This window comes from Camelus bactrianus, chromosome 3, assembly GCF_048773025.1.
Source record: "Camelus bactrianus isolate YW-2024 breed Bactrian camel chromosome 3, ASM4877302v1, whole genome shotgun sequence".
Taxonomy (NCBI): Eukaryota; Metazoa; Chordata; class Mammalia; order Artiodactyla; family Camelidae; genus Camelus; species Camelus bactrianus.
The window spans coordinates 93798697-93825171 of record NC_133541.1 but is presented as its reverse complement, the minus strand read 5'-3'; the positions used below and the strand labels follow the sequence as shown (position 1 = coordinate 93825171).

The window sequence follows — 26475 nt, the reverse complement described above, 5'->3', positions numbered from 1 at the left end:
CCCTTAGCCTGAAAGGGCAGGCATTAATTCCTCTCTTAACATGGTTGAGCATGTCAAACCTTGGCCTGTTTCTAGACTCTGTGGCTGCCTTATACTATCTACTACATAATGTAAAGTGTTACATTTCAGTCTTTCAGGAAAGCACTCATGTTTTCTTTTTCTCTTCTCCAAACAGAAAGCGTTCTGCAAAGCCTGAAACTGTAATTGACTCTTTACTTCAGTAAATGTTACAGACTTAAAGTCACAATAAAAATTAGTGATATTCTTATGCCTGGGCAAAATCTTTAATTAAAACACTGAAGACTTTTGTGTAATTTAAGATAATGGAAGCTGTAGATCATGGACTAAGACTGGAACTAACAATTTGCCTAGTAACTTTTAGTCTATATTTATTAAGTTAATGTAACATTAAAATTGTAAACTGGTAATTGTTCAAACTGACATACTACTTTTCAGTTTATACTGTGCAGGGAAGTTAAGGGAGCAGCTTATACTATAGAGAGTTGCAGTTTAAGTGTATACATAAATCTGCTAGTGATTTATTCAACTACTGTATATTTAGATAACTGGATGGATATTCAAAATAGAAAAAAATGTCCTGTTTTTCACACAGACAGTTGCAGGTCTAATTGTCCTATGTCTTGCTGTTATATATGAATGTATGGGCTACATATCTAAGAAATGATTTACTTCTGACACCCACCTGGTCTGTTTAAATGTGTTCTAATTTTTATACTAATATTCATTGCATTTGAAGTATGAGATGACTGATCTGACTGATCTGTAGAAAATTTTATAATTAGTCTTTAGAAGTGTACATGCTTAAAAAACAAAAGTTGAAAATGTTTCATCTGAATTTCTCGAGTTCTTTTGCCACTTTGACTTCAAGTCAGTTTTTTGTTTTGGTTTCATGTTCTCTTGAAACATTGAATTTGTGCCTAACTATAAAGTAGTCAACAACTGCAGATAATAAGAAGCTAAATACTGGTCACTAATATTTGCCTGTACGTGTATATTTTTTAAACTTTACTTTGCAGTGTGACTAGTGGATGTTTTCCTTTGTCTGAGTTCTAAATTTTGATGGAAGTAGCTCTGTTTCTCCTAGTTGAGAAAGATCTCCATTTTCCAGAAACTACAGCCAAAGCAAGAAATATATCTTTCAATTCTTTACTTTTAAAGTACTTTGTTTTTCTTCATATTTTACAAAGAAAATACTCTTCCCTGAATATCTTTCATTGACAAATCCAGTTAGGCCATATCTCTAAAATAAGTTATTTTTATTTTACAGTAAAGTAAGTTGTAATAGAATTGTTTGTTCTTTTGTTGGCTGCTTACAAAAAGTTATGCTACTCCAAAAAGAAGCATATACATCTTTTAAGTGTTTTAAAATTATGTAATCAGCCCTGAAACACATTGACTACAAGTTTTGAGGCTTCATAAATGAGTATTTATTAAGTTAACATTGTTGTAGTAAGTTTGTATAAATATTGGTTTGTAATTACAAAGCTGTGCATGCAGTGGGAGTGAGTGAAGTTAATGTGTTTGTGAAGTAGTGGTAAAAATGTGTCCATAAATTTAAGGTACATTCCAAAGGTGGTGTACTAAATGTCCTGTGTAGGGTGAATATTTTCTGGGTAATAAGAATTGCATTTAACTGGCAGCATTTTCTTTGTAATGTGTAAGATAATTAGACAGTTACAACTTTACTCTGTGGAGCATTGTTTAGGTACTGTGAAGACTTGAGGTGAACTTGTGTCTTGTAAAAGCTTTGTGTGAGCAGAATATCTTGGCAATTATAGATGCACATTTAACTCTGTTAGTAATTACTGTAGAGAAATCTTAATTTTACTTGTAGAAAGAAAAGATGACTACTTCTTTTTAAAGTCCATGTGTCTAGCCTTTAACCATCAAGTTAACAGAAAAGGAGTAACTTTTGCATTTTTTTCTATTCCACTCCACTGCAGTAACTACAACAAAAAAACTGTAAGAAGTCAAAACATTGAGAAATTTTAAAAACTGGTTGCTTTAGTAGTTTTTTTTAAAGCATTTACATTAGAATTGATTATACTAAATGGGCATTAACTATTTACCTTGTGTAATACTAGAATTAGATATTGGAGCCAGGCCCGAATATCTATGTGAAAACATGGGAACCTGACTTTAGAGCTCTTCATTTAGCTCCAGTCATAGCAGTTCTCTGGTTTCTTCACATTTACTATGTCTTTGTCCACAAATGAAATATTTTGTAACTTCAGTGTTAATTTCATGAAAGGATATAGATGAACAAACTTCTCATTATTTGAAACAATAGGCTGATTTAAAATGAGTATCACATAAAGTAGGTTATTGAATGGCCATTTTCTTTTTAATTTAAAAAAATATTTATTTATTAAAAATAGCCTTGGTAGAATGTTATTTGCTTGTGGTACGTTCTTTAATAAACCCTACAATTATATATAGTAATAATTAGGGTATTAAAATATAGTAATATTCCCCATTTTTGTTTAGATTTTTTGTGAAGTATAAAAGTAATCAAAGTGAGAGTTCTATATCTGTGTATTCATCCCACAAGTAGAATCCATCTGACATGCTATGTTGTCTACTTTCTGGGGAAGAGGAACATTTTTTTGCAGCAAGAAATTTAAGGTTACTTTGAGAGAGGGGGTGGTACTACTACAACTATAACATTTTTTTTTAATTATTATAACAGCTTTAGGTATTTTTTGGTCTTGTTTTTTTATAGTATTTTAAAAATATCTTTCCCCTTAACTCTTATTTTAAGGAAAGCCCCTCCCTATCCTTCAGGGCTGTGAATTAAGGAATGGGTAGAGTTTACATTTAAGTATGCCAGTGTCTGCCCAATTTCTTAAAGGATGCATTTGTTTTCCTTTTTAGTTATTCTTTGATCTTAAAATGCTAGAAGAAAACGTAGATCTTCCTAGTGCCTTTGAACTTACACTCTTGTCTAGTGAATTTCAATCATTAATAACTTTAATAGCATTACTACGATACTATATGGTGGCCAAAAATAAAAATTGTATGGTGAGTTTGCTGAATTAATTTCAAAAGCCACACTTTCATTGTATTTTATGTATAAATTGTATTTGTTCAAATTGTATATATTGCTATTATATGTACACATATAGCATGGTTAAATAAGAAATAAAAATCCTTACCTGATGCTGTAATAGTGGCCTGCTTCTTTACTGAACTATTTTTTGTGTTTATGTGCATCCTGATCTTAATAGGCAGGTTCTTTGTGGTTGGCATCTCAATTTCATGAGGCTGAGAGAGGCCGGTGTAATTTTATACCCAGAAATACTCAGTGTTCTAGGTCTTTAAACAGAAATCATCATGATACAGAAACCTGGGAGAGATGTTTTTTAAAATGCTTCTTCCCATTGATTGAAACTTATTTTCATCAAAAACATTTTTACCCAAGTTTTGTTATCCTTTTCTTTCGGTATTTGAGAACAAAAACTTAAAGAAGTGTATATGGAAAATGCATCTCACTAAAAGATAAAAGGAGACGTTTCTTAGTGGTAATGTTACGATCTCTTTCAAAAACTTTTAATGAGCTTAAAATAGCTCCAAAACAGTAACATTGCTTGGATTATTGTTAATCATGTGTTCTTTTGACAACATTTGTTGATCACCAGGCAACATGCTAGGCAGCCTTAAATTGACAGCAGACATTGAGAAATTTTGATTTGTCATCATGTTTCAAAGGATTTCATGTGCTCTTTGCATAGGAGAGGAGACTCCTCTGGCCATTTCTGGGCTTGCTCTCTTCCTTTTCCCAACTGTTAGCTGATGTAAAACTCCTACGTGTGTGTAGAATATGAAAATAAAATTAGAGACCTGCCATAGTGTAAGCAAGATGATCAATAGTGCTGCCTTCGCACCTGCTGCCCCTCCTCCCCGGTTGAGTTTTGGACTCTGATGCTCACTTTCACCAAGCAACCTTAGGAAACTTATCACTGCCTGTGTTGTCAGGATGCTGCTGAGGACATTGTCCATCCCACCGTCTTGTGAAGACCCTTGAGAATCTCTCTTAAAACCAAGTACAAAAAGCAGAACAAAACAAAATCCTGAGTACCAGCCTAAAGGACCACAGTTAATCTGTGCCCACAGGAACAGTTAACACAGTCCTGAAGCTGCAGCCTAAACTTAAAGCGAGTTGGAGGAGCCTTCTAAACACAAATGTTATAACATCTGAATGTCTCATTCTTAAGCTGTTTGATTTGCAAAGCAAATCAGGTATTCAGTCCTCCTTCGGAAGTTGAACAAATGTGTGGGAAAATGATTACGAAGAGGCTACTTCAAAAAGAACTTGTTTCCTCTCAGCATTTATCTTGGGCTTCCTGTGACCCCATCTTCAAGTTACTTTTATCACCGTTATCAGAACATCACATTGTCTTACCCAAACACGTTTATGGCTCTGACTAAAGAATATGACAGATCAGACATTCTTCTACACCTGCTCCCTCCCCCATCCCTTTTTAGAGGGCTGGGGAAAGTTTAGTTTTTAATCAAAGGCTTTATTTCTCCAGTTTTACAAAGGAATTTAACTGGGACTTTACAACTGAATAAGATATTTCTCAGAGTTGATACCAATCTTAGCAAGAGGATATTGCCTAACCCAACCTAAAACTACCAGAGTCATTACAGAAATATTGTGTTGGCCTTTATTTCTACTCCATCATGAGTTATGCCACTCAGCCACCCAGGTGTCTTTTTTATTTACTGTGGACTAATGCTGTGCTGAGTAGAGGGTCCTTGCAAAGCTCATAGCCTCCCTCAGGAGGGAGAGATGGCCATGTAAGTGGTGAATGACCATGCAGCCTGTTGAGGGCTGTAGTGAAGGAGGGTGAATGGTGAGCTGCCAGGCACATCATCCTTCCCTAGGAGCTGACACGGTGCTTAGCACACATCTACCTGACCAGAAGGTTAGAGAAGGCCTGTTCTCTCTTTGAGGTGTCTAAGCGATCCAACACGTGCGGAAAGACATTCCAGGCAGAAGAAGTAACGTGAATCTAGGTGCCACCACGTGCATTGGTGGTATGTTTGAAGTTAGGCCAAAGCGGTTGGGATAGATGAGCCTGAAAAGGAAAGAGGCCAGGATCCTACTGTCAAAAGAGTTTTCTGTAAGCACTGAGAAGTCATGGAAGGATTTTAAGTGGGACCCGCACGCTGTTTGTGTTTTAGAGAAATAACTGCTGGAGAGATCATGAAGGACTAGAGACGAAGGAAGCTGGGAGAGCAGACAATGTGCGTGCACACCGGTGCCTTGGAGGCTGAAATGGTCATGGGCTGGAGGAGCTAACCTCCCTCTCTTCTCAGCTGGCTCTCTTGCCTTGTGATTGGTACCAAGACTGAGCGAGCGTATGTCTCTTTACTTCTCTTTAGTCGTGTTCTGTAACAGGTGCCCAGGTGTGCAGTCGGCACCCAGAACGTCTAAACATGCTTGTGTTTGGTATAACACTGGCTAGGACGAAACAGGAAGGGAAGAGACAGCTTAGAGAGTGAACATTGAAGTAGGAAGACGTTGACAGGAAGAATGGATTAGAAGAGAAACACTGGAGAGCTGAGGAATGTCTGCACACTCAGGGCAAGCACCAGCCCAGGAAATGCTAGGTGTGACACTAGCTAGATTTTAGTACTCCCCCTGGGGACGGAGCTCCAGTGGAGCTGAGGGCTTGAACCAGGAAGTCAGCTCCCAGACTAGAGAAAGTGCTTGCCTTGCCCTCAGCTTAAGGTGGTAGGAACTGTGAAGCTAACCTTGTCTGCTGATAGGCCAGGCCGGGCCTTGCTCTGGGAGAAAGTTGAGCCCTGCACTCTCCTCTGAAATCCCTCTTTCTCAGATGATTTGGGTAGGGAAAAAATAGGACAGCGCACTGGCATGGACAGGCTAATAGCAAAGAGAGAACCCCTGGTGCATTATTATCAGAGAACAGCATTTCTCACTGGCTCAAGAATGTTTTAATAAGGGACATTTGGCTGTAAATTTGAGCAAATTGTTTTTCTTTCATTTATTCAATAAGTATCACCTACCAGTGCCAGTTAGAGATGTAATATGTTAGTAGGTAAAAGGTGGAGGTAGCTGACAGCAGGGAGGGAGGGAATCAACCTTTGCTGTCAACATCACATAGTCTGTGCACAGATAAGAGGCACATCCCCTGAAGCAGGTGTGGGCTGTAGCTAAATTTCCTCAGTGAATGTGCTTATGTGACAAGCATCTCAACTTTCACTTAATCCTGATGTTTCTTCACTCATCTTTTAATGTATGTCCTCCTCAATTCATGTTCTCTCACCCCGTCTTTGGCTGTTTCCATCCATGACAGACAGACCTGCCTGGAGCTTGTGCCTGTCCCTTCTATGGCCTGTTCTGAACTTTTCTTCCAACTGCCCTTTCTTTTACCATCCTGGCCTCATACACAAATTACAACCCACAACTCATATCCTGTGGCAGACTACAGCTCACATTAGCCATTGAATGCAAATGAGTCTCAATCAAAGAAGAAAGGAAATTTCAGTGTGGCCTTAGAAGGCTCCATGACTGTCTTAGTTACTTGTTGCCCTTGGCATGCTGGTATTTTATGTGGGCAGGGTGAAACTGGCTGTGGTCAGGGTGTGACTTTTAAGCTTTTGATTTTTTCCCTTATTTTGAAAGGGTTAAAAAGATATTACATGTTTTGGTATAATTTTAGTACACGTATTAATTTTCGCTCATTCACGGTTATTGGGTCCATATTCTTGCAGAGAATGTATCTTTAAAAGGTAACTTTTAGTGACTTGACACTTGTTTTTTTTTTCCCTGTAATTTTTTTAAATAACAGCTTTATTGATTATAACTCACATACTGTAAAATTCATCCTTCTAAATGTATAATTCAGTGGTTTTTAGTATTTTCACAGAGTTGTACAACCATTATCACTATTAAATATCAGAACAATTTCATTATGCCTGAAAGAAACCCTATGTCCATCAGCAGTTACTCCATCTTCCTCCATTTCCCCCAGCCCCTAGTAACCAATGTTCTGCTTCTTACCTCTGTGGATTTGCTTCTAATAGGCATTTCATATAAATGGAATCATACCATATGTGGTCTTCTGTGTCTGGCTTCTTTGTCTTAGCATAATGTTTCCAAGGTTCATCCATACTGTAGCATATATCAGCACTTCATTTCTTTTCATTACCAAATAATATTTCATTGTTCATTTGTTTATCCATTCACCATTTGATTGACATTTGGTTCGTTTCTACTTTTTTTTTTTTTTTCACTATTAATGATTAATGCTGCTGTGAACATTTGTGTAAAAGTTTTTGTGTAGACTCATGTTTTCAGTTCTCTTGGGTGGATACCCAGGATTGGAACTACTGGATTATACAATAACTATGTTTGTTGCTGGTAGATGTAACCGGTTTCCAGGTTCTTGTCCCATCCCTGAAGGAATTCAGAGACAATACGCAGTGGTTAAAAAAGTAAAGTGAGGATTAATTAAGGAGTGGATAGTATACTCTGAAGGGGAGAGCGGGCAGGCTCAGGTGTGCTGGCTGCTGAATTTCTTTGGCAGGTTTGTTACATAGGGTGTAAAATGAAGGGGTGGAATATTCATTAGGGAGGGAACGGTCTGGGGTCATATTCCCTGATTTTCATCCTAACTCCACTTCCCAAAGGAAGGAGGGATTTTTGTCCTTATTTAGTCTGGATTGGAAGTGTCATGGCGTCTGTGCATGATGGGTACTTTTAATCTGCAAGGCTAATTTTATTGAAATAAGGGCATAATGAGCAAAAGGTACTGGACGCTGGAGATTCTTGCCTTTTCTCACCTTTCTTTGTTGGCCTCCAGGCCGCTCATCACCCCAAAAGGTGTGACCACTTATCAGCCCAGAGGTTCCTGCTTTTCTTTCTCTGCCCAGGGACCCCTGGTGCTTACATGATGTGTGGTTTTCTGCATTTGACCTGTGTCTCCTTTCTGCCCAATTCCCGCCATTTGGCCTGCTCATATCTAGCTGTGTGCCTGCTCTACCATGTTTAACCTTTTGAGGAATTGCCACACTTTTTTCCAAAATGACTGCACCATTTTCCAATCATACCAGCAATGTGTAAGAGATCCAGTTTTTCCACATCTTCATCAACATTTGTTATTGTCTGTCTTTTTAATTTTAGTGCTTTAACTTTTAAAAACATTTTATCGTTTATGCACATGGTCACACACACAGGCTTAAAATGGAAAGCCAAAGATCTCCTGCCCTACTTTCACTGATCCTTATTCCAAGTCCCATTCCTAACAACGCACCTTCTCTTTTTTGTTTTTAGTTTTTCTAGTAGTGACCATTATAATTCCAAATATTTCTTGATTCACCTACTATTGGTTTGTTTGTTTTTTTACTTTTTATTATGAAAACTTTCAAACATGTATGAAAGCAGAGTAGTACAATCAACCCCCATGTATCCATCTCTAGCTACATCTTATGACCACCTTGGCAGCTGTTTTTTGATTTATCAACTTGAGATATTTTGTGTTAATTTCCCCATTGCAATGTGAGAGTTTACCACATTTATACTATCCCTTCCAAATTCTTTATAGCAAATTATTTTTAGATCTTCTATTACCTTTGTGATTTTGAATGAATACTTACATCTCCTGTTCTTGTTCTGTCAGCCTTCAACAGTATTGCTTAACTGATCCCTCCCCAAGTGAGCTGGGGATATTAGTGCCCTACCTCTCTTTCCTTGTGCTTTCTCCTCTCAGTCATTTTCAACTATGCCCTTTATGTTGTCAGGTTGATAGCATTGACAGTCTGTTCTGTAACCACAACTAAATCCTCCATGCTTTGTCTTCTGGTTGATTCTAAGATTTGAGAATTGAAAGAATTTACATTATTAGGACTTTAAACATTTTTCACTGCAGAGCCATACAGTCTGCTAGAATTATCTTTCCCCTCTGTAGATTCAACATAACCACCTTCATGCCAGTGGGAGAAGACTGTTCTCAGCATCCAGTTGACACTTTTTCAATTCAGAATTACTTCGTAGTCAGTAGTGCTTATGGACCCATTCTCCAAGCTCTCTTAGATTAATTATCACTTACGTCTTGTGTGGCCTTGTATTTAATCATTTTGTGCATTATGTCCTCAGTGAGAGAAGAATCTCCTTGAAAGGGAAATGATCTTTCATTTTTCACTACCACACCAATTTGAGTCTCCCAGTAAATTAAACTGGTTTCCCCAAAAGTTGTCAAGTAAATATAGCCAGTGCTATTAAAGTGACATCATGCCATCAAATTCTACATATACTTTATTTTATTATGAGTTATAAATACATAAATATTTTTAAAATAAGGCTATTAAAAACTCATAAATTAAAATATTCGGCTTCAACATTTTGAGTATTTCTCCTTCATAATCTTCTTTAGCCTTTCCAAGAAGTCTCTCAATGTGCTCTTCTTGGAGTCATTCACAGAACAGGTCTAAAAAAGAAACATTTCGTTAGTTTGCATTGCTAAGTACTGGATCTTGCTGTCATGCCTGGCTACCTGGCACTTGGCCCTGAACACTGATGAAACCAGTACGCCCAGTCTAGCTTGGTTGGGAGTCTGACTCTGCCACTCAGCCAGCAGGATTTGCCTATTTTTGGTGCATATAGCTACACTCCTAGAAAGGGTCACTGTGCCATCACTGGCTGCCTTCTGGGTACTGCCATCCCTGGAGAAGTGTGTCACAGCTAGGTTCTGCTCAGGGGCATAACATGAAGGTAGAGTCTCAGACTTGCCCATTGTCGTCCTGGGCCTTCTGTGTGGCCGCCTGGACTGCTGAGAGAGATTCAGCATGTGTGCCCTCCTGCCCATTAAACAGCAGCATCACAGCCTGGCAGCACTTCAGGTGGAAAGGATTCCTGGTACCAGCCACCAGGCCACTGCTTCATTTTGAATCTCAGCCCTACCAGTTATTAATTGCATTGCCTAGAACAAACTACTTCATTTATAAAAGGTTCAGTTTCCTTCTTTGTAAAATGGGAACAGTAGTGCCTATTTCTTAAGGTAATAAGAGGATTGAAAGAGAGGATGAGTGTAGTATCCGCTCCCTGTTCTATTAGCTTATCTTATAAATAAAGCAGCAGGCCCTAGAAGGGGGGATGAATGTCCTCAATTCCTCTACTTGGCGTTAGATAATGTCTACTCTTTGCTCTCTCTCTTCTCTCCATCGTCAACTCTCCCCTCTTACTGGAGGATTCCCACCGGTATTTTGACATGCTCAGTATGTACCCCATTAAAAAGAACTTCCCTCACTCCACACCTGCCCTTCAGCTGTTGTTCTGTTCCTCTGCAACCTTATGGAAGAGCACCTCAGAGGAGTTGTCCACACTCAGTGTCCTTTCTTTTTACTCCTCCCTACCCCCATTTTCTATGGAACCCACTCCAGTCAGGCTTTCATTCCTGAATCTCCATTTATATCAGCATCACCAGTGGCCTCTGTCATGCCAAATCCAGTGGGCATTCTCCAGTGTTCATCTTACTTGACCTTTTAATACATTTGACACAATTGATCACTTCCTCCTCCTTAAGAGTTTCTTCACTTGCCTTCTGAGGTACCACACTTTAATTTCCTCCTATTGCACTGGTTACTTCTCTTTTGCATAACCCTCCTCTGGTAACCTCTGTATGTTAGAGTGCCTCTGGGCTCAGTCCTTGGATCGCTCCCTTTCTCTGTGTCATTCAGGTCTGTGACTTTAAACAACATCTTTCTGATAACCCTTCACTTTATATCACAAGTTCTGAGCTCTCCTTTCAGCTTCAGACTTTTTCAAAATTCTTATCAACATCTTCACTTGGCTACTCAGCAGGTACCTCAAACTTAACTGTGTATAAACTTGAACCTCGTGACCTTAACCTCCAGCCCTGCTTACCCTCCTCATTTTCCATATCTGTAAACAGCACCAACTATCCCCCAAAGGGCTCAGGCTAGGAACCAAGAGGTTACCTTTTACTATTTCCCTCACCCCTCACAGTAGCTCTGTCAGTAAGTTCTCTGGCTCTATTTTCAGTTATATCCCAAATCGGACAGCATCTACTGCTCCACTCTGTTAAAACCACCGTCATCTGAAGCCTGCAATGCTGTGGCCGTCTTGCTTCTATGCTTACCCCTGTTCAGTCTCTTTATTGCACAGTAGCCAGTGATCATTTAAAATCACCTAAATCAGATCATAGTCTCTGCCCTGCTCAAAACTGTCTGGGAGTTTCCCACCGTATCTGGGACAGAATCCCAAGTTCATGTGTGATCTCCTACTGAAATCTCCCTCGCTCACTCTGATCCAGCCATACTGGCCTTCCTCACTGATCTTTGAACATATGAAGCTTATTTCTACCTTAGGGTCTTTGCATAGCTGTTCCCTCTGCCTGGAATGTTCTTTCCAAGTTAGTCACATGGCGGGCTCTTTCACTTAATTCAGAATCTCTACAGATGATTTTACTAATTACTAAATCAGCCCTCTCCCTCATGACCCCTATGTTCTTTATTCCTAATTTTTTTGATTCCTATAATTTCATCATAGCACTTATCAATACTGGACGTCATATGACATGCTTGTTTGCTTTTATAACTCCCCCATTAGAACATTCTGTGAGAGCAAGAACAGTATCCCCGGTGCCTAGAGCAGTACCTATAAGCAACACTCACAGAGCCCCAGCAAATACCTGTCGAATGGATGAATGGGTTAATTGCCCAAGAGTCCTACTGTTCATAAGGAGGAGTATTTAGTATAAGGCTGCTGTCCAACAGGAGCCCAGTGAGTGCAGCTTACCGTGTTTGCCAGGCCGCTGAGGTTCCTGTCAAGTCCGCTCAGGTGTTTGCTCAAGCAGTTGTGGTGTCTGTAGATGTGCCGAAGAGCAGTTGCCGCCTTGCAGAAGGTTTCCTTCTCAGTCGTGTTCTAGAAAGAGAAACACCACAGATAGTTATGTGTTGGCTCGATTCTGAACGTGGGAGAGAGAGATGTTTCCTTCTGATCTGTTCTTTCCAGAAGGATGAATGGAGAAGGTGAATTTGCTCAACTGTGGATCTGGTGTTCCAGAGACTGGTGGCTGCTCATTGCAGCAAGCAGCCTCTCCCAGTTACCTACAAATGCAGCAGCATTTTCCTAAAACCTCCCAATTTCCTTTCCCTTGGAGGGTTTTGCTGAAAGGGTGCCTGAATCGAGTTACTCAGCTAAGTAACTGAGAGAGTGGGGATTTGAACATAGGGCCACCTATCTTTAGCCCATGTCTGTTCCTTTACCCCATACAGGCTATTCTTTCTGGGGAAGGGGTTGTATGTCTGTGAGCTTGTGGTCAGAGTCTGTTCTCTCTTATTCCTGTAAGGTCTTAGAATCCAGGTTTCCCTGGAAATCCCACATGCTTCTGAAATAAACAAGTGCCCATCCTTTGGCCAGGACAGCACTACTTTGGCCAGCACTCTCTCCATTTAGCCCTCCCCCTGGGAAGTAACAGTGTGAGGAGATAAGGGGTTTCCCCACAGCTAGAGGTGAATGCCAGGATCGGTGCTGGGTACCCCCGGGAGTTTGGCCTGGGGAGATCAGGGGCAGCTTCTGAGTGAGGGTGCTGGGCCTTGAACAGAGCTCCTCCAGTGTGCAGTGTCAGAACCTCCTTGGAATGCTGGCCGTTCTAATGTGGGTCTGGCCACATGGCTCTCCCTGCGGACGTTTGAGCCTTAGAAGAGGGAATGTATAAGGGGGAAACAGCTCTTGTTGAGAACCTGGGAGGAGGAGTATGTCTCAGTCTGATCAGGCCTAGCTAGGGTGTCCTCTCACTCTCCCCTGAAGAACAAAAGCATGGAGCCTGGAGGGTGGTCTTAGCTTGAGCCCAATCCAGATCAGATAAAACTATCTTCAGCCTCTGCCAGGCTAGGTTCTTGTCCCTTGCTGCTCAGAGTGTGGTCTTTGAAGCTGCAGCCAGGGCATCACCTGGGAACTTGTTAGAAATGCAGACTCTCAGGCCTCCCCCTGGACCCACTGAATCACAGTATACTACTGGATCTCCAGGGCATTTGCACTGTCCAGGCAGATTTTTAGGTTCTTACATGTATTTTCTGATTGTCAGACTTTTACTGTAAGAGTAATATGTATTTAACAGAAAAGGTTTCACTCATTATCCCACCAGCCAGAGATAACTACTGTTAAGATTTTTGATAACTGTCTTCCAGATTTTTTTAATACTTCTTTTTTTTTTTTGGCAGTAGGGACCAACTATTGATACTGTTTTATTTTCTTTCTTCTTTCTTTCTTTCTTTTTTTTTTTAGTGAAGTTACTGAGGATTAAACCTAGGACCTCATACCTACTAAGCACACATTCTGCCACTGAGCTGTTACCCTCCCCTGATTGATACTGTTTTGTAACCTTTTTACACTTAACATATAGTTCTAGCAATTTCTTAAGTCATTCAGTAGTATTTAAGAAGATGAGATTGAGAGCTGCATAGGAACCCAGGGCCTATATGCACCATAATCGATCAATCCCCTATCATTGCAGTTTTCTGCTTCTGTAAATAAAGTGGCAGTGAGTCATCTGTGTAAATTTTTGTTTTCATCTCTTATTTCTTTAGGCTAAATTCTAGAAGTGCAGTTCATATTTTAGGATTTTTCCAGGAGGATCTAGACCCAGACTGAGGCACCAGAATCCCAAATTATAGAAGCTTCCCCTGTTCTCCATGGAGCTTGGTGGCCCATGGGCAGGGCCTTAGGAAGAACATACACTTAATGAACTGGCCAAGAGCCCTCTGGACCCTGATTCTAGTTGGAAATTTAAGAGCGGTACCAATATCTTTGGGCTCTGGGGGTCAAGAAACCTCCCATAAATCACCATACCTCTGGGGGCAAGCAGAGGTGGTGAGGCCAAGGAGAACGCAGACACTAGGTGTGTGCAGATGTAGGCAGAGAGAAATGAGGTTCAAAAAGGCCAGAAGGAGACAAGACCCTTTGCTTATTTCTCCATCAAAATCTAATGAGCCTTTTCTAAAACTTTGGCTAGGATCTTAGAAATTATACTGCCTTAGTTTTGAGTGTATGGCCATATAATATAGGAAAACACACTAAAGATATTTTTCAAAGCCCTTCTAAAAGTAATTAGGATAAAATAGGAATTGAAAAGAGATTGAATTGAATAGAAAACTTGAAAAGAACTAATTCCAAAGGCTGGTTTAGCTTCAGGTCTTAAAGCTTTAGCTCCATTGGCATGGCAGCAACAGGATGACACTCCGTACCCACCACTTTCACCTGCTTGTTGAAATTTTGGTGCCTGAGTACATCTCGTGTGGCTCGAGGACACTTTGAGGACAGGTGGACCCCGCAGTTCAGAATTACTCAGGGAAGAGGCTCCAAAGGGAGCCTGGGCTCTTGACACAAAGAAGCCCGTCCCCCATGGGAATATAGCAGGTGGTGGAATGCCGGCCAGGAGACATCTGTGGCCAGGACTCTGTTAGAGTTCTAATCTGGGACATACAAATCCAGTCCTGTTTGTGTTATATTCATTATCTTCACTTTGGCCCAAATTTAGTCAGCCAGTGTTATATATGAAAAAATCCTTTACTTTCACTTTCAAAAGAAGATGTAAAGGTTGACGTAGAGCTCCCTGAAAAATTGTGTACTTCCAGCTCCCTTTGGTTGAGTAGGAAATACCTCCAACTAATGGTCCACTCAGGAAGTCCTTTGTAGACTGGCCACCTTGCTTGCCTTCCACCTTGCTCTTCCTCAGGCCACCTTAACTTCACTGACACCAGGAAGGCACTGTCCATGAAGCCCAAGATTTAGATCAGCACATTCTTCCAGCAGCTGCCAAGAGCAGGATGTGGCCCAACTTGGATGTAATGGAACACTTGATCCCCAAAAGAACTAAAATCAATACCCTGGATTTTGGAAAGATGTTCTTCTTTGAGAACACAAAGAAGTAACTTTTCCTCCCACATGTCACCTTTGTGGGTTTTGAAAATAACCACCTTTCTTTGTTCTGAAATATCTTAATAGGTAAGTAAGCAGGACTGAGTCTTTGAGGAAAAGAGAATGGGAAAAATGAAATTGTTAATCCAGGAGGAGTAGAAGCAGTTCGGGAGAAGGCATGAGGTAGGTAAGAGTGAAGGAAGGCCATATATTATATGGCCATACACTCAAAACTAAGGCAGCAGGGACTGGTTGTAGGAGCTGGCTCTCCATGTGGCGAGGGAGTCTGTGAGAACTGAGTGAAGAGGAGGGCCAAGAACAGAAGGAAAGCAGCATGGCAAGGCCTGCAGCTCAGGGTGGGGGGTGAGGGGTGGCTGGGTCTTCTAGAGATAGGCTAGAGCAGGGTCGCCCTGGGCTTGGAGTCATGGGGGGTTTCATCATTTCCAACCGTTGGCCCTCTTTCTTAGAATTATTGCTTCTCTACAACCAGTTTTTGCCTTTAGTCAAGAGTTATATCATACAATAACACTTTCCACTAACTCAAGAGTTGGATTCCAACAAACTTTCAAAATCATTTTCATATCTTCAGATGTAGAAACTGAGGCACAAAGAGAGGTGGAGACTTGCTAAGGGCTACATAGTTAAAGGCAGAACTGGGGCTAAAGCCACAGACTCTCGCTTCCAGACCCTTGGCACTTCTTTTGGGGCCCTGCGCTTGGCTTTGGTAGAGCCCTCTCGGCAGTGCAGTCGCCCTCTGGAGAACCCAGAGTACAACTCAGTGGACTCTTGGCTATTTTATGTATCTATATAAAATATTAACATAGTCTCCAAGTCCTTCCAATCTACTGAGGGACAGAGTCTGATACAGGATCAGTTTCTGAAGGATGGAGTTATATAATATATATTACATAATGTTATATATTATACCTTTATATTATATACATAATATCATATAATTACATTACAGTATTATGTATTATTGTATATCCAGCTCCTGGAATAATCTTTAATGAAATGAGATCATCCAGACAGAGTCCTGAAGAACAGTTTTCCTTCCCAGTAGGGCAGGCCTGGTCTGTGGCCTGGGTGCTGGTGTGAGGCCCTGACCTACCCACAGGGCTTCACTCCTGGCCAAGTAACCCTCCAGTACACGTGGAAAGCAGGTGGTTAGGAGACCACTGGTAGATTGAAGCTCTGGGTTTTTCATTCTCAGTCTTGTGTTTCCATGAAAACAGGAACTGATGTGCACAAAGCTATTGATATGGCTGTAGTCATGTGTTTGTCAGAGAAAATGCACTATCAGCTGTCAAATCTATCTCCTCCCACTGCACATCAGGGGGTGGGGGTGAGGAGGAAAGGCGAGACGCCCCAGCAGGAGCAGCCAGAGGCAGGGATATGTTGAACCCTATCTGGCAGACAGTTGTGGACAGGCCGGAGAGGAGTTGGCAGGACAGAAGCAGCTTAGGGCCTCTGGACAGCCATGCCCAGAGGTGGTGGACCGTTAGGTGACCAGGCTGCGGAAGAGGAGGGGCTCTGGTGATAACTTTTCTGTTGCCGTAGGAAGTCTCTTAGACAAAATGAAAGCTCTCTCAACCTGTAATCTCAATATCTGTTTTTGTGAGAGTATTTGGTTTTTCAGAAATGTATGGGCTAGAAAAATTCTCTCCTTTAACAAGTATTTCTTGAGTGCCTCCTATATTCTAGGCCAGGCCTGGGTAAAATCCTAAAGAGCTTTTCCTTGACTGTGGTCTGAATTATGACTAAAAAACCCAAGCTTTCTATTATACATCTTCTAAATCAAGTGAAACCAGACACACCAAAACATATTTGAGAATAAAGATCAGAATTCTTGTTCTTTGAAAACATTTCACATTTTACAGTTAATTTGGGCCTGCTTGCTCTCTGTTTAAAAAGTTTCTTGTTCAAATACTTGTGGATAGCTCTCCTCACCAAATCACCCATCTGCCAAAGCAGACCCAGGACAGCTCTTACCTTTGGGGCAGCAAAGACGTCTGCTACAGTCAGCTCCATGCACGAATTCTTGGCCCAGGCAGGAACGAGAGAGCAAGAGACAGAGTTACCTCCAACTGCACAGAGTAATCCTTGCTGAGTACTTCTCACTCCCTAAACTGAGAAAACTTCCTATAGTTCCTCAGGGAAAAAAAAAAATGCCAGGAGAAAAGTCTCCACTCTGCTCCCGGTCCTGTCACCAGTCACCAACTCCCAGCTCCCTGGACGCTGTTGTGTTCTCACAGTCTGAGAAGTACGCACAGCATCACCAGAACATCTGGAGAGATGGTGCCAGATAGCTTACTCACCTTTCTCGCAGTGAGGGTGTTCAGCGTTTTGATGATCTCTTGCAAGGTGATATCACACTTGTGTCCGTGGGCAAAGTTGCTGGTACAAACCAGTAAGCAGACCAGGGTTGGGATCAGTTGGTAAGTGAGACCCATTAATAGATCTCTATTTGCCCTGACAGTGTGAGGCAATTAGTTTACCAGGAGAAGCTAACAATGCAATTCTGACAAAGATATCTCTATATATAGATATAAAATTGCTGAAACTGAGGGAAAATCAGTTTACATTGGAAATTTTCGTTACACCAAGTTGTCAGTCATTTGGGGCCAATCAGCTTGTCTCTTCCAGGAGAAAAAATGCCTCACAGAAACAGGTAAAATGTTCCTGTGAAATCAGACCAGTAGGAAAATGAAACCTTTTTTTAAAATTAACTACAAAGTATCAGCATAGGAAATTACACCATTTGCTCTTTAGGTTAATCTTATCAGCTGGGGGTTGCTGCTGGCTTTTTGCTTTGCATAAAAGGAGGAGGCCACAGGTGTCCGAATTTGTTTTAGTGCAACCCTCCTGGGGAAAGATAGAGTAATATCAAGAAAGTTTGACTTGATTAGCCTTTCAGCCTGGCTTCTTCCAAGTATGGGTGGCATCTGGGAAACTCTCCTTTTGTGGAAAAGCTGATCTGGGGTTCTTTCTCTGGGTAGAAGTCACGTAACGGGCACAGATTCTCTCCTGTCCCAACACTCAGGCATTCTGTTCTTCCAGATTCGGGATTTTGGCCAAGGACAAGTAACATCAGGGCTTAGTTTGGGTCACATCAGTTCACACAATTAGGGGGCTTTAGGCAAGACATGTCGATCCCTAGGTTTCAGGGATGACCGGTTTGAAAACAGAATTTAAATACATGCTCAGCTAATTAGGAAAAAGTGCCATAGTCTGAAATCAGTTGCCCTGGTCAATGTGCCACCACTTGCCCAGGTTCCTCAGTCTAATTCCCGTGGACCCGGTGAGGCCCTGAGCATCCCCACCATTCACTCAGATGCAGAAGGATTCCTATGTCCCAGATGCCACTGCTTTTTCCTCCCTGAGCCTTTCCTTCTCTTTCACTTCCCTTCTCTTGGTTTCTGACCTTCCTCTCCCTACTGATTTTCCCTGGAAGATCACACAGAAAAGATACTGCTAAGGTTCTTCCTGTGCTTTGGATTTTGTTATAGTGCCTTGCACTCTGTGAAGAAAAGGATCTGGATAATTCTATCAGGAAGGTCCTAGAACCCTATTTAGGATCCTTCCCTTGGGGCTGTGCAGGCAGTTTGCCAAACTCAGTGCCTTGACTTCTGAACCAACTGTTTTGTTGAGCTAGACTTCATAGGTTAAGGACATAGTCTCCATTAGACTGCCCACACTTCACACACTAGCTGCAAATTCAGGAGTCCCCAGTCCACCCTCACTTCTGGCCAGCTGGCTCCAAGTTTGAGTTCCCACTGTCCTCTCAGGTTCAATAATTTGCTAGAATGACTCACAGAACTCAGGAAAACACTATACATAAGGTTATAGTTTTATTATAGCAAAAGGATACCAGTCAGACCCAAAAGAAGAGACACGGAAGGTAAGGTCCAGGACGGTCTCAGACATGAAGCTTCCTGTCTTCTCCCCATGGAGTCAGAACGTGTCACTTCCCCAGTACCTTGATGTGTGACTCCACTCAGTGTGTGCCAACCAGGGCAGCTCATCTTAGCTTCAATGTCCAGTTTTACTGGGGTGTCATTCAGTAGGCGTGGCTGATCGAATCAGTGGCTATTTGGTTGACCCCATCTTTCAGCCCCTTCCCTAGCTCTTATCACAATAGCTTAATGGTGTGACCAGTCTCCACTTTGAGTGGCCCCATTAGCATAAACTCTCAGGGCTTGCCAGGAGTAGCAAAGACACTCTTATCTCTTGGAAAATCCCAAGGATTTAGGGGCTACCTCCCAGGAACTTGACAGAGACCAGTCACATTCCTTATTCAGGGGGTTTAGAGGTTACTTCCCAAGAGCCAGAACAAAGGTCAGACTTCTCTGGGTGGGTTCATTTTTTTTAAATAGGTATTTATCTTTTTTCCAGTTTTATTGAGATATGATTGACATACAGCACTGTATAAGTTTAAAGTGTACAGCATAGTGATTTAACGTATAGTGAAATGATCACAATAAGTTTAGTTAACATCCATCATCTAATATAGGTACAACAACAAAAAAGTTTTTTTTCCTTGTGATGAGAACTTTTAGGATTTACTCTCTTAACAACTTTCTTTTTTTAAAATGTCTCCTTTATTCACAATATATTTCTTTTCTTTTTTTTAAATTGAAGTATAGTCAGTTTACAATGATGTGTCGATTTCTGGTGTACAGCACAGTACTTCAGTCATATAGGAACATACATATATTCATTTTCATATTCTTTTTCACCATAGGTTACTATAAGGTATTGCATATAGTTTCCTGTGCTATACTGTATAAACTTGTTATTTATCTATTTTATGTATATTAGTTAGTATCTACAAATCTCAAACTCCCCATTTATTTCTCCCCACCCCCCAGCAACCACAAGTCTGTATTCTATGTCTGTGAGTCTGTTTCTAAGTCTAAATAAGTTCGTCTTTTTTTTTTTTTTTCAGATTCCACATATAAGTGATCTCATATGGTATTTTTCTTTCTCTTTCTGACTTACTTCACTTAGAATGACATTCTCCAGGTCCATCTATGTTGCTGCAAATGACATTATTTTACTATTATTTATGGCTGAGTAGTATTCCACTGTATAAATACACCGCAGCTTCTTTATCCAGTCATCTGTCAATGGACATTTAGGTTGTTTCCATGTCTTGGCTATTGTAAATAGTGTTGCTATGAACATTGGGGTGCATGTATCATTTTGAATTAAGGTTCCTTCTGGATATATGCCCAGGAATGGGATTGCTGGATCATATGGTAAGTCTGGTTTTAGTCTTTTGAGGAATCTCCATACTGTTTTTCATAATGGCTGCACTAAACTACATTCCCACCAAGAGTATAGGAGGGTTCCCTTTTCTCCACATCCTCTCCAGCATTTACCATTTGTGGACTTTTGAATGATGGCCATTCTGACTGGTGTAAGGTAATACCTCATTGTAGTTTTGATTTGCATTTCTCTGATAACTAGTGATACTGAGCATTTTTTCCATGTACCTATTGGCCATTCGTATGTCTTCATTGGAGAATTGCTTGTTTAGGTCTTCTTCCCATTTTTGGATTGGGTTGTTTGTTTTTTCTTGTTAAGTTGTATGAGCTCTTAACAACTTTCAAATATACTATACAGCAGTGTTAACTGTAGTCATCATGTACATTACATCCCTAGTACTTATTTATCTCATAACTGGAAGTTTGTACCTTTTGACCACCTTCATCCAATTCCCCCTCCCCCCAATCCCCACTTATAGTAACCACAATCTGACCCTTTTTTCTATGAGTTTGGTTTTATTTTGTTTTGTTTAGTTTCACGTATAGGTGAGATCATACAGTATTTGTCTTCATCTATCTGAGTTTTCATTTAGCATAATGCCTTTGAGGTCCATCCATGTTGTCACAGATGGCAGGGGTTCCTTCTTTTTTATGGCTGCATAATATTCCATTGTATATATACCACAACTTTTTTTTTTGTTTATCCATTTGTCCATTGATGGACACTTGGGTTGTTTCCATACCTTGCCTATTGTGAATAATGCTGCTCTGAACATGGTAGTGCAGTGTTTTTGCGTTAGTGGTTTTGTTTCTTTGGATATATTCCCAGAAGTGGAATTGCTGGGATTGTATGGTAGTTCTATTTTTAATTTTTTGAGGAACTTCCATACTGTTTTCCATAGTAGCTGTACCAATTCACATTCCCATCAGTAGTGCATGAAGCTTCCCTTTTCTCCACATCCTCACCAACATTCTTGTCTTGTTGAGGATAGCTATTCTAACAGGTGTGAGGTGTATCTCATTGTGGTTTTGATTTGTATTTCCCTGATGATTAGTGATACTGAATACTTTTTCATGAACCTGTTGGCCATTTGTATATCTTCTTTGGAAAAATGCCTATACAAGTTCTTTGTCCACTTTTAAATTAGATTATTTGTGTTTGTTTGCTGGGGTAAGTTTGTTCTTTGCTATGTAAATGGGGGAGTTAATAAGAAGGGCAGACTTCCTTCCAGGATAGGTGGAGACTTCAAATCCAGATTAACAATTATCTGGAGTAAAATGGTGCATGCTCCTTTCTTAAGGAAAGGTTTAAGTTAAAACAGGAGTAACCTTGGAAGTGCAGACAGACTGGAGGAGAGTCTAGGGTGCAGAGCACACCTCTCCAAGCCTTGGGGTTTGAGGGAGAGCTGGTGAGGAGGAGAGGTCAGCAGGATCCTGGTGTGTGGGGAAGGCAATAGAAAAGCTATCTACGTATTGAACAGTTGTTTTTTTGAGCACCTGCCTTTGCTGTGGACAAGACCCTGGGCTTGAGGTTCTAGGGGCAAAGATGTGAGTCAGAAAAGGAATATAATTTGGGATCCATAGTTCAGAAGCAGAATATAGTTTCTTTTTTCTTTTCTTTCTATGGAAAAAGGATAAACTTTCCAGGCTGTCAGGGACTGACCAGAAGGTCCCCTTGAAGGGTAGAAGGGAAAAACAGCTGTCCTCCCCGCAGTTCGGCACCACGACAGGCATGCGGAGGCCCGGAATGCAGACCACAGCCAGCCCCCACAAAGGGGCCTCTCCCAGCCTGCAGAAGGCCCAGGCAGGTGGAATGCCCCGACATGCAGAGACATGTTGAAGGCTCTGCTGGGCCCTGGCCGTGTCCATCAGAGGCTCCCTTCCCTCTCTGCAACCTGAGAGTTGAGACCAGCGCTAACACCTGTGAGGCAGCTACTCTCACCCTGAGCCATGCAGAAGAGCTTTTGTTTCAGGCCCTGGAACGTAGCAGGTATGAGCACTGGGTTTTGTTGCCCAGTAAACAAGCCTTTTGCCAATTCTATGACGGTGGGAAGATCACTAACTCTCTGTTTCCTCACCTGTGAAATGGGAATAATGTAGCTCCGCCTCAGGAATTCCTGTGAGGAGCCAGTGAGAGATTCCATGGAAGGTGCTTGGCACACATCACCCCATGAAATGTGGCTGTTCCCGGAGGCCCGTGGAGCATGTGGTGGGCCTTGGCAGCCCGTCAGTCCTGGCTGCCCTGCTTTCTCGCTGTGCCGCCTTAGACATGGCCCTCAGCCTCTTCTGTATGCTGGGGGTCATAGTTGAATGTGAGGTTGTGCTGAAGATGAGATAACTTCATGTTTTTATAGTAGTCAGACTAGTGCCTGTCACACAGTGAGTGTATTAGTATTATTATTAACTGTGTCTTTGGTTGGTTAGATGACTGTGTACTTAAATCTGTTAGGAAACCCGAGTGCAGACAGGGACAGTGGAGGTTTTGCTAGTGGACCCTTCCCCACACCTATGTCTCTTGGATGTGTCTCTTTCTTTGTCTTTGAGGCCCCGTCACTGTTTTGGGTAGTCACTGTGGCCCTTTTGCTTCCGTATCTGGATTCATTTTGGGAAACAGCTACTGCGGTGATGCCTTACATAGAAAGCATTTCCTGCAGGAAAGTCGGTGTAATAAAAATGCTGGGAGGGTGGAGGTGCAGGCTCCAGGCTGGGTCCAGGACTCTGATGACCCACAGGAAGGACCACTACCCCTGAGGCTGCCACTGCAGGCCTGGAGCTCAAGGGCACACCCCCAGGCTGCCATCCCTGCACAAACTGCTCCAGGGGAAAACCTCATCCCCACACCCCAGCCCAAGGGAGGATGGTGTCTGCCTCCCCAGTGCCCACAACAGCTCCCTGGAGAGCTGTTCACACCCAGACTCTAACTTCAGGGATGTCTGAGAGCTGGGGTTGTCTTGAGAGCTTGGAGGTTGAGCAGAGCAGCCAGTCTCCCTGGGCTGCTGGCTGATGATTCCTGCCTGTCCAGCCATCCCCAGGGCCCGCCCCACCCTGAGTCACACAGAAGAGCCCTTTCCAACTCCTCATGGGCTTATTCATGAAAAAAAGTTGGACTCCTCAAAGGGAGTGATACTTGGCAGAAATTGGTATACGTAGGCCTTAGCTTGGAGCAGGGGACTGGAGGGTGGGGCAGGGGTGCAGCAGTGGGAGGCCTGAAGGCAGGAGCTGTCTGAGGAACTGAAGGAAGTTGATGGGCCTGGGAGGGGAAACCAGCTAGGACACTGCAGTGCATCCTGTGAGAGAGGGAGCTGGCTTGGAGGGTGAGAGGGTGAGTACTGTGCTCTGGGAGTTACTCGGCAGCAGTAATGCTGACGTGAGGGCCCTGTGTCCTGGACTCAGGGGGACGTGGTTGTTCTGAACCCCACCCTGCCACTTACTCTCTTGATGACCTTGAAAAAGTACCCTGTCCAGAGTTCTCTGTCAAACTGGGCTAATAATAGGGGCATGAAAAGACTATATGAGGTAATAAATACAGTGTTTGGTGTGCCTGTCTTGTAGGAAGCCCATAAATGCCAACTCTCATTGTCATTTACATCATCATCGTTATCAGTAGCTCTTGGAATTGGCTGAATCTGAGGGTAAGGAAGAATGGGAAGGCACAGAGGACTCCAGGCTTCTGGCTTGGGGAAGTTCACAGAGAGGGCAGCTGAGGAGGTGGGGCGGTGGGACCATGAATTGAAGCACCTGCTGCTGGGGCCGCAGCTCTGACCTGAGGAGGGCCTGGGTTGTGGACACAGAGGGTGCGGCGGTCAAGGGAAGGACAGTACTACCCCGGGGTGGGGGGAGAAAAGAGAGGGAACAAGAAACAACTGTGGCACTTCAGTGACACGGAGGGGATAGGAAGGAGAAGAGGCAGGCAGCTGTGGCGTGAGAACGCTGGAGGACAAGTGGGTGGTCAGCTGGTCAGCAGGGTCAGATGTTCTTGGGTCAGGCGAGATAAGGGCGGGGCACTTCCTCTGGATTTAGTGATAGGAGATAATCAGTGACATCAGTGAGGTGGCTTCTGGAATGCAGTGGGCTCTGATGCCTGAGGCACACAGGCTCACCAAGTAGAAACAGTGGTGTCGATGCGTTGGAAGGCAGGTTTGTTGGGGTGCTGGCTGTGAGTGGTACGGGATCCCAGGTGGTCAGTAGTTATTTTTTTTAAATGGGACACACTTGAGCACACATTTCTCCAGCTCAGGAAATGGCAGCTCCACACACCAGGGTTCAAACCTCCTGTACCTCACACCCAATCTGGCACCAAAGCCTTTGCCTTCAGACTCTAGCCGGAGTTGTATGGTATGCTGGCTTAGAAGTGGGGCAGGTGGAGCAGAGATGAAACAAAATTGGCCAAAAGTTGCTAACTGTTGATGTTGGGCAGTGGATACTCTCAAGTTGCTTTTGTACTTGTTTGAAATTTCTCATAATAAAGGATTTTTAAGACTTGTATCAATAGAAAAATATGTATTTAATATTTATATTTGTGTATTATATAATATCATATATTCCTAGTTTTTGCATACCATATATAATACAATGTTGATGTAAATGATGTATAAAAATAAGTGCATGCTATATGGATTACATACACATCTCCAGAATCTGACCACATCCCACCCTCCAGTGCCACATCCACCATCATTTCCTACCTGGGTTTCTGCAGGAGCCTCCTCACTAGTCATACTGCTCCCTCCCTTGACCAGATGGTCTGGTCTTCACGTAGCAGCCAGAGTGCTTCTGTTGGGTGCCAACCAGACCATGTGGCTCCATCCTGCTTGGAGTCCTGCCCACCCCCTGCCCCGGCCACACAGATGCTTGGAGGAGCGTTTCAGCTTGTTCTTGCCAAGACTTTGACACCTGCTGTCCCCTCTCCCTGGTCAGTTCCCTTCATTGTTAATGCCTTTCTTAGCCACCCCCCTTGCCCCGCCCCACCACACACACACTTCATCCATGTCTTGGTTCTATCCTATTTCACCAGGGGCACTTCTCTGACCTCCCCTCACAACAGAGCAGCCTCTACCTGCCCTTGCAGCCCCCTGACTGCTCCATTGCCCTCCATAGCACTCATTATCCCCTGCACACCCTGTGTTATCTTGTTTGTGCGTCTGGTCTGCCCACCAGAGGTAGCCTTGTTTTGTTTACCGTGCATCCCTAGAACCTAAAACAGTGTCTGGCACCTAGTAAAGGCCTCAATAGATACTTGTTGAATGAATGAATTTCACAGAGAGGGCAGCTGAGATTTGGCCTAACTAATGACAAGGGAAATCAGGGGCACAGCTGAGACTTGAAACCAGGTCTGCTTGGGCCGTAAAGTCCTCCCTCCAACCTCCTAGAGAAGGCAGAGGAAATGGGATCCTGGGCACAGATGCAGGGAGGAGACAGGGACAGGAAACAAGGGGAGGAGGGAGCCAGGCAGGCAAGGCTGTGGACTCCAGCTTTGCTGAGTGGATGGTTAAGTAGCTCCTTCTGAGAGAGAGAAGCTGGCCGAGGAGTCTGCAGGACCTCTCCATCTGCGCCCAGGACGTGATGTCACTTCAGCCTCAGAGCTGGTGGCCCACCCTCCCCCATCTTCACCCCTCTGGTCTTCCTGCCCCAGCCAAGCAGGCTAGGTTAGGTGAAGAGTCTCAAGAATGGAGCATCTTGCTCTCTCTTCACCAACACAGGATCTGATTAGCCCAAGAAGATCCAGCCCATGGGAGGAATAGTGCAGGACCCCCTGTGTCACAGGCCCTTGCGGATGCCCACTTCCTCTCTTGAGACAGCCACTCCCAGGGAAGAGTTAGAAGTGAATTTAGGGGTCCTGGGCTAGTGCATCCAGGAAGCACTGCAGGCTCTTCCCAGCCCTGGCCTTGATCAGCTCCGTCATGGACCAGACAGACATCAAACTCCATGTTCTTTTGCTTTTATTTATTTTTTAAAATTAAACTTGTCTTTGTCCCCCAGTGGGAAATAAATATATGCTCCTTCTAAAGAGAAAATGTGGGGAAACCGAGATTAGAAGAAAGAGAAGGCAATAGATGAGAAACTGCTTTTCTTATATGGCAGCCCCTCCTGGCCTAGGGCCCTGGGCTCAGCAGTGGGTACGGACCCTCTCGTCCCTCAGAGGCCATCAGCTCTGGTCTACAGGGGTCACCACAGCCAGCTCAGGCTTCCCGCCCCCGTGGGTTTCAGGAAGAGCCCTTGAGCCCCACATTTGTCCAAGTGATGCAGAGAGTGGAGCTGACGAGAGTTGCTATATTT

At 42.8% G+C, this 26475-nt stretch overlaps 2 protein-coding genes across 6 annotated transcripts in view; one reads left to right on the top strand and one right to left on the bottom strand.

Moving 5' to 3' along the window:
- Positions 1 to 26475, top strand: part of KIF3A (kinesin family member 3A) — a 200079-nt gene that overhangs the window by 44320 nt on the left and 129284 nt on the right. For 2 of the 5 annotated variants that reach the window (XM_010971597.3, XM_010971594.3), the window contains one exon: positions 176 to 3180. The exons of 2 other annotated variants lie outside the window; for them this stretch is intronic. In XM_010971597.3, the coding sequence (XP_010969899.1) occupies positions 176 to 224 (49 nt within the window). In that variant the 3' untranslated portion in view covers positions 225 to 3180. Of the gene's footprint in view, positions 1 to 175; positions 3181 to 5208; positions 5258 to 26475 lie in introns of those variants that run through there. One more of the 5 variants, XM_074360636.1, reaches the window with a different exon arrangement.
- IL4 (interleukin 4) lies at positions 9376 to 17388 on the bottom strand. The gene is given in 4 exon segments (NM_001303522.1): positions 9376 to 9476; positions 11807 to 11932; positions 16922 to 16969; positions 17248 to 17388. Coding segments are annotated over 4 exon segments (402 nt in total). The 5' UTR covers positions 17383 to 17388; the 3' UTR covers positions 9376 to 9383.